Below are 8774 nucleotides of genomic sequence, written 5' to 3'. Positions count from 1 at the left end.
CAGAGTTATCCAAAAAGTGGGGGGGGGGGGGGGGGGGAGGAATCTGTAGAAATGTTGCTTTCGAAGGGGAGGGGGTACCTCAACAAACTAGTACATTAGAACACAGACAACAGTGAGCGTAAACAATCAACACGCGCACGTCCCCAATCTTGTACATTAAAACAGAGAAAACAGTATGCGTAAACAATCAAAACGCGCACTTCAACAATCTAGTACATTAGAATAGAAATAACAGTGCGCGTAAACAATCAACACCCGCATGTCAACAATCTAGGAAATAAGATCAGAGAGAACAGTGCGCGTAAACAATCAAAACGCGCACGTCAACAATCTAGGAAATAAGATCAGAGAGAACGGTGCACGTAAACAATCAAAATGCGCACGTCAACAATCAGGTACATTATAACAGAGAGAACAGTAAGCGTAAACAATCAACACGCGTACGTCAACAATCTAGTACATTAGAATAGAGAGAACAGTGAGCGTAAACAATCAACACGCGCACGTCACCAATCTAGTCTATTAGAGCAGAGAGAACAGTGTGCGTTAACAATCAACACGCGCATGTCAACAATCTAGGACATTAGAATACAGAGAACTGTGCGTGTCAACAATCAACACCCGCATGTCATCAATCTAACACATTAGAATACAGAGAACAGTATGTGTAAACAATCAACACCCGCATGTCAACAATCTAGCACATTAGAATACAGAGAACAGTATGTGTAAACAATCAACACCCGCATGTCAACAATCTATCACATTAGAACACAGAGAACAGTATGTGTAAACAATCAACACCCGCATATGTCAACAATCTAACACATTAGAATACAGAGAACAGTATGTGTAAACAATCAACACCCGCATGTCAACAATCTAGCACATTAGAACACAGAGAACAGTATGTGTAAACAATCAACACCCGCATGTCAACAATCTAGCACATTAGAATACAGAGAACAGTGAGCGTAAACAATCAACACGCGCACGTCAACAATCTAGTACATTAGAACACAGAGAACAGTATGTGTAAACAATCAACACGCGCACGTCAACAATCTAGTACATTAGAACACAGAGAACAGTATGTGTAAACAATCAACACGCGCACGTCAACAATCTAATACATTAGAACAGAGAGAACAGTGTACGTAAACAATAAAGACGCGCACGTCAACAATCTAGTCTGTTAGAATAGAGAGAACAGTGCGCGTAAACAACCAACAGGCGCACGTCAGCGATCTAGTACATTAGAACAGAGAGAAAAGTCTTCGTAAGCAATCCACACGCACACGTCAACAATCTAGTACATTAGAACAAATAGAACTGGGAGCGTAAACAATCAACACGTGCACGTCAGCGATCTAGTACATTAGAACAGAGAGAACAGTGTGCGTAAACAATTAACACGTGCACGTCAGCGATCTATTACATTAGAACAGAGAGAACAGTGCGTGTAAACAATCAACAGGCGCACGTCAACAATCTATTACATTAGAACAGGGAGAACAGTCTTCGTAAGCAATCAAAACAGGAACGTCAACAATCTAGTACATTAGAATAGAGAGAACAGTGTGCGATAACAATCAACACGCGCTTTTTGACAATCAAGTACATTAGAACGGAGAGAACAGTGCGCGTAAACAATCAACACGCGCATGTCAACAATCTAGTACATTAGAACAGAGAGAACAGTGTGCGATAACAATCAACACGCGCACGTCAACAATCTATTACATTAGAACACAGAGAACAGTATGTGTAAACAATCAACACCCGCTTTTTAACAATCTAGTACATTAGAACGGAGAAAACAGTGCGCGTAAACAGTCAACACGCGCACGTCAATAATCTAGTACATTAGAACAGAGAGAACAGTGTGCGTACACAATCAAAACGAGCACGTCACCAATCTTGTACATTAGAATAGAGAGAACAGTGCGTGTAAACAATCAACACGCGCACGTCAACAATCTAGTACATTAGAACAGAGAGAACAGTGTGCGTAAACAATCAAGACGCGCACGTCAACAATCTAGTACATTAGAACAGAGAGAACAGTGTGCGTAAACAATCAACACGGGCACGTCAGCAATCTATTACACTAGAACAACAGAAAAAACAGTGCGCGTAAACAAACAATCGCGCACACGTCAACAATGTAGTACATTTGAACATTGATAACAAGGCGTGTAAACAATGAACACGCGCACGTCAACAATCTAGTACATTAGACGAGAGAGAACAGTGAGCGTAAACAATCAACACGCGCACGTCACCAATCTTGTACATTAAAACAGAGAGAACAGCGTGTGTAAACAATCAACACGCGGGAAACAACACGAGAAATTTAGATATGATAACAAGGTAGTAATTGTCCTTTTTTTAACTTTTATTTTCTGTTTTGATTTTTACGCTTTTTTCGTACACACTGTTTATTGAGAGGTTTATTGTGCTATCAATAGAGTCAAATTGAGAGGTTGGGCAACCTGTGTTTTTGTCTGCATTGTGTGACAAAACTTGTTGCCCCGAAAAGTATTTTTTGCTTTTTCGTGACTGAACATTATTAATGCATAATACATTCAGTGGACCGTGCCTAGGTAGCGATGTTATGAATGTGGTGTTTATTCAGTCAATTAACATCAAGGGTCTTGAAGGATATTGTTCTCACCACTTCTTATATTGTGTAAGGAAGAATGGTGTACTTCTGGCTTATACCCTAACTCTAATAAGCCGTTTTCTTGCGGAAATAACGCGTTTACGAAAGTTATACCGATTATTGCTGTACTGTGCAAGCACGGAGCCATAAATGTTTGCAAATGATTGCATATAATACGACTGCGTGTTGCGAAGATTTCGCATGACCTCCCTAGCTTGCGTGCCATCCACAGCGGTGTAATCATGCGCGAAAAAAACAACAAAAAACTAACTTCGCAAAAGTTGTCTCAACACTGTAATATCTCTGTGGTTACATAACAAATATTGCCTTCCATACAAGGATCAACAACGAGAAGATTTCTTGAAGGAAAAGAAAGTGCGAGTGTATTTACGGCAATTGTGACTGCAAATAGTTGACTGGCGTGTAGTTAGTTCTATGGCGTTCTATCAATCAGTGTTTTCGCAAACGCCAGTTTTTCCTGACGCGCTGCGTAGCGAAGGATCACATATGGAAGAACAGACGTCCAAAAAGATCAAATTTTGTCAATGGATAGCTATCGTGGTTTACGGATTTTCGTTCGCCCTTTGCTTCTGTCTCATCACTATAGGAGTCTTGTGTGAGATGCGATATCTTACGGGAACTGGCGTATTTATCTTCTTGGTCGTAATGCAGACTTGCTGTTTTTACTGGCACAGTTACCGTGGAACTCGTTTATCGACGGCAGATGAGGAAACGCCAAGAAATGAGTCGATGCGGATGGAGATCTTTCTAGATCAACCGCCTCCGTATGAGATTTGTGCAGCTGAGAGAGCAGGTTATGATATTTTAAGATTCCCTGCACTGCCAGGCTATGAAGACGTGGCTTGTACGACACGTGAGATGGACATTGGATTACCATCTTATGAGGAAAGCACCCAGACAGATTCAAGACTGTGTGGAGTACAAGGTAACAGAGATACAAATCAGGAAAGCACCCAGACATTTTCAATACCGTGTGAGGCACAAGGCAATAGAGAAACAAGTGAGGAAAGAGCTTAGACAGTCTCAAGACCAAATGGGGATACAAGCTGATTGAGATAGCCACGAGAATCTAGGTTTACTGTGACAATAAGTGATCACGAACTAGTGTACATTGGTCTATATTGGTATATAGTAACACACACATTGGTCTATATTGGTATATAGTAACACACACATTGGTCTATATTGGTATATAGTAAAACACACACATTGGTCTATATTGGTATATAGTAACACACACATTGGTCTATAGCGAACACAGATAGCACGTGCGATTGGTCTATAACCGAATTACAAATGAGAGAGCACGAGAACACGTTTTCTTCTGAAATAACCTGTGAAAAAACACCATGCTCTCTCCATGTTAGTGGTTTTGCAAGAGACCGACTCGATATATGCTGACAAAAAAATCCAAGATTGGATTGATGCAGTCGCAGCGCATACCCAGGATTTACTTTTGGTTGTGTGCAGTCATAATCATATGGAAAAACAACCATTAGGGACTATAATCGTCTACAAATATTGATACAAATGTCCACAAAACTTTATTTTTACAATAACTGCATAATTCATCAACATCACACAAAAGTGTATAATAAGAAGATACATTGAATGCCAAATATCATAGTGATTTTTCCCTCTTACATGGATACCAAATGCGCAAAGCGACTCGGTACGACTTATCATGCTACAATAGTCTTGTGGTTTTAGAGCCGCAGTTAGACAGTACACAAAAATTTTCTGATTTTCTCTACAAAATAATGGGTAAAAGTCCCCAATACGAACACTGTTCTCAGTCAGCGATATTATACGGAATAAAGTCACTTAAAGTAACTTAAAAATAAATTAATATAAACCGAACAAACTTTCGCGTCAAGTGAAACGATCTTAGCAACCTTTTGTAGACCTAACAATGCGACGCGCGCTACATTTGCGAAGTAAGCCAATAAGGATGCGAAAGCATGACTATTTGATAAGTAATCTTAACATGTTAAACAGCGAAACAAAAAAATGCTTACAATGCGTATCAGAACACGACAGAATCTTCCTGGCTATGAAATGTGTGTTCATCAAAATTATGACTCTCGTAACCTGATTGGCATGGAACTAGCGCGCGGGTTATTTTTTAAAAACGTCATATTGAAAAATTATTTAAAAAAAAAAAATTAAAAAATCATAGTTAACACGAATTCCTGCAAGTTAACGTGGAAATTCTCGATGTACACAGTTCTAAGGCGACAAAAAAGCGAAAAAATAAAATGACTGAAGCGGACTTCAAAATATGGCATGTAATGTCCTAATAAGGGATTGGCCGGGCGGGCTAGAAAAAAAGACCGTTTTCAAAAAATGATTGATGTGCTCTGTCTTGGTAGTCACGGCAGTGGGTGTTGCGGTACAAAGGAAGCATAAGTTAGTTCACGTTTCTATTTCCTTGGTCTGCCAAGCTTTGATCGCTTCATGGGCGTGTCGGGGTCACCGGTGAAACCCATTGGGGCGTGGTCGGTAGTGACAGTGATTGACGCATTCTCGCTATCTTTAGATTGCGCCTCGTACGGCGACATCATGGCGACGCGGTCAATTTCCGAGTCCATTAGGGATCCACCTACAGTAAATGACTCCCCAGGGGACCCCCCTAGGTCAGCACTGTCATCAAGGCTTCCAATAGCGTGAGCTAGGTTCTTGTGAGGCTTGTGTTCCGAGCCGTGCATTTTCATTGGCTGAGGATTCATCCCATCCATAGACATACCCTGCATCCCTTGCATGCCCTGCATCATGCCATCGCCCATGCCCATACCACCGTCTTGCATACCCATTCCTCCACCCTGCATACCCATTCCTCCACCCTGCATACCCATGCCTCCACCCATGCCTCCGCCCATGGCGTTACCCATCATCATGCCTTGACCACCGCCCATCATCATTGGCTGCTGCCCCCCGCCACCCATGGCAGCGCCTCCCCCTCCCATCTGCGGCATCCCCATCCCTCCCTGTTCCATCAGTTTTTGTGCGTCTTCGGGTGACACCTCAAAGCTTCCGTCGTCCTCTTCCTTCCCCTTGCTACTCCCCTCTTCGTCGCTCTCCTTGCTCGGTTTCCCTTTCTTTAGATCGAACTCCACCTCAGTGGCGGGACCTTTATTGACGGTCACTGTTTTCGTCTGATCTTCAAAGCCGTCAGCAAATGCGGTGACCTGATATTTGTGATGAAAATGCATAAACTTACTATAAAACAATGAACTTTCTATAAAACAGTAAAATAACTTCTGAATTTCAACAGCTGGAAATATAAATATTGTGCTGGAGTCGCGCAAAAATAATATAAATTTCAACTGATATACCCAATACTCAAGCCTTTGTTACCTCGAGAATCTACACGTATGACGCTCTCAGCCGCTTACTTCCCTAACCATATATCTCTCATCTGCCAAACTCGAAGGCACATGATTTCAATCTCCAGCCCACCTATTCCTAAATCCAGCCTACTACTAATTGTAAAGCCAGACATCCAAGGCACAGCAATATCATAAACCCAAAGGCGTGGTGGTAACGGGGGGACCAGAACAATACTGACTCTCTCCGGTTTTCTAAATCGAAGGTGTATGGCACTACCAAGTCACACGAGCGAGTAGACTGATTCATGTACCCTGTAGGACTGAGACTGATGTAGTACCTTGTAGGACTAAGACTGATACATGTACCTTGTAATCTCCGGGATTTAGAAGCCTCCAGAAGTCGCCATCTGACGCCGTGAATATGTCTTTCTTGTGGCCTTCCACGCTGATGCGAGCACCGGGGATGGGTACCCCTTGAGTGTCCTTGACGAACCCCTTGACGCCAATATGCACCTGTCACGCAACACAGAACGCAAACGGAGAGATGAGGTCACGCAAAGCATGAACCCTTCCACGCAACACCGAATGCAAAACAAAGAGATGAGGTCACGCAAAGTATAATCCCTGTCACATAGCACAGTGCGCAAGATGAAAAGTTGCTGCACGCCAATAATCACTTGTCACGCAACACAGAACGCAAAACGAAGAGATGAGGTCACACAAAGCATGAACCCTGACATGAAATACAAGGCGCAAGATGAAGAGATTAGGTCACGCACAGCAGAAGCTTGTCACACAACACAGAGCGTAAGATGTACGAATGAAGTCACACAAAGCACGAACATCACCATCATCGGCATCATCGGCATGGTCATTATATAATATATCATAATGTGATATCATCATAGGTTCAATTTAATCATCTTCATCACAACTATATCATAGTCCCCACCAGCAACCGCCGTGCAGTACTCTCACCATCATCATGATCATTCCACCACAAGAACAACAATAGCAATAGGGTGCTCTCGCCCAGGCTATTATAAACACGCCAACATGGAATAACTATGTGTAGCTAGTGTATGTTAATCATCAGTCAACCCTCACCATGTCAAGGAAAGAGAGGAGGGATTTCTTGTTTTCCTTCCAGTATCTTGGCAGTTCCTCTGCGGCCGGGAATTTCTTGCATCCTTGCTCTACTGTGATCTCGAAGCAGTTGGAGTGCACATAGTTGTAGTCCTGCATCCCCCCTGACACGCTGTACCATTTTGCGCCGTTTGTTATACCGTCATTGAAGTGATCCGGGGGGACCTGTCAATGAAACGATGCGTTGGAAGGTAAAAAAACGCTGGTCACGCAAGGAAAATTAGTCACGCAAGTCCGCAAGGAACATTAGTCACGCAAGTCTGCAATTAAGTCCGCAAGGAACATTAGTCACGCAAGTCCGCAAGGAGCATTAGTCACGCAAGTCTGCAAGGAACATTAGTCACGCAAGTAATGTTAGTCAAGAAAAAAAGGTTATTCCGCAAGGAACATTAGTAACACAAGAAAAGCTAGCTTAAAGGATCTTTAGTCCACGCCCTTGACAACCTTATACGTTTGAAAACTGTACGAAACGCCCTTGCGTGAGCAGACACAGAATTACTTGAAGGAGAGGGTAAATAACAACAGAAAACAGCAGGGCATATCCCATCCTCGTTCCCAGGGTCTTCCCCTCGTATCCTCCTTGCCCCTGCGGGTAGGGGGGGGGGGACACTGGGAACGAGATGGGCATATCCCTGTTCACGCTCACCTCAGGGCACTCCCATGGGGGATTATCCAGGTGCATTGTGGGATGATTTTCCGAGTACGCCTTGGCCAGAGACTGGAATACGTCATCATCCGGGGACTTACTATACTCGCTCTTTCCGCTAGGGCTATCGTCGAATGGGTAGTTCGCTACCAGGCTTCCTCCGTGCAAGTTGGCGCTTAGTACAAAAGGAACTTCCTTGATCCATTTCATGACGGCTTTCGTCTCGGGCTGCGGCTCGCCTGTAGAGCTCTTGAAGAACTGATCAGGAAAATTACGGTTTAGGTCCACGTTTTTGGAGTTGCTGCGTCCGATGATCCAGTTTTTGCGGTTATCGCCCTTGAACGCAAGCTCGTAGCCGTCCGGGTTCATAGAAGGCAACAAGTGAACGCGCGTCGTGTCAAGAGCCTTCGTGACTTCGTCGTCCTTCTTGTAATTGTCGCACAGGTATTTAGCAAACGTGAGCAGCACTTCTTTGCCGACCACTTCGTTTCCATGCATGTTAGCAATGTACTTGAACTCGGGTTTGCCAGGCTCGTGTTTGTTGGGTGTGCTGGATAGGGCAATTACCCAAAGGTCACGCCCCTCTACTGATTTCCCGATGCTGTAGAGTCGAGTGATGTTAGGGAATTGTCCGTGGAGCTCTTTAAGGAAAGACAATGTTTCGTCGTAATTATGGTGCTTGAATTCATCGCTTAGCGTCCGCTTAGAGCTTTTAGTGCGCACAGAGCGCGAGTTTACTATTATAATCTGTACGCCTATCAACAGGCACAATGTTAGTAAACACCGCATGGTGGAAATATCGGTCCGTGCAACGACAGGGATGCCTTGAATTCTCCGCGAGCGTGGGGGAAACTGAGCGCTTTTTTCTTGTGCAGTAATACCACTTGGGATTCCACCCGTGCGAGGATCAGATCATTCAAGGGTTAGATTCTCTAAAGCCCGCGCCCAGATCGCAAACTATCCCAAA

General features: G+C 43.6%; 1 protein-coding gene across 1 annotated transcript; it reads right to left on the bottom strand.

Moving 5' to 3' along the window:
• Nucleotides 1–4207: 4207 nt before the first annotated feature.
• On the bottom strand, nucleotides 4208–8725 carry LOC5513584 (carboxypeptidase D). Its single transcript, XM_001633735.3, has 4 exons — nucleotides 7808–8725; nucleotides 7123–7326; nucleotides 6382–6528; nucleotides 4208–5874 (listed from the first exon to the last, which is right to left on the bottom strand). The coding sequence occupies exons 1-4, from the start codon at nucleotides 8594–8596 to the stop codon at nucleotides 5110–5112; spliced, it is 1905 nt and encodes a 634-aa protein (XP_001633785.2). The 5' UTR covers nucleotides 8597–8725; the 3' UTR covers nucleotides 4208–5109.
• Between the last annotated feature and the right edge of the window lie 49 nt (nucleotides 8726–8774).

The sequence above is a fragment of the Nematostella vectensis genome, chromosome 10 (genome assembly GCF_932526225.1).
Source record: "Nematostella vectensis chromosome 10, jaNemVect1.1, whole genome shotgun sequence".
In the NCBI taxonomy this organism is placed as follows: Eukaryota; Metazoa; Cnidaria; class Anthozoa; order Actiniaria; family Edwardsiidae; genus Nematostella; species Nematostella vectensis.
The sequence above is the reverse complement of the archived record's forward strand: the minus strand, read 5'-3'. Positions and strand labels throughout refer to the sequence as shown.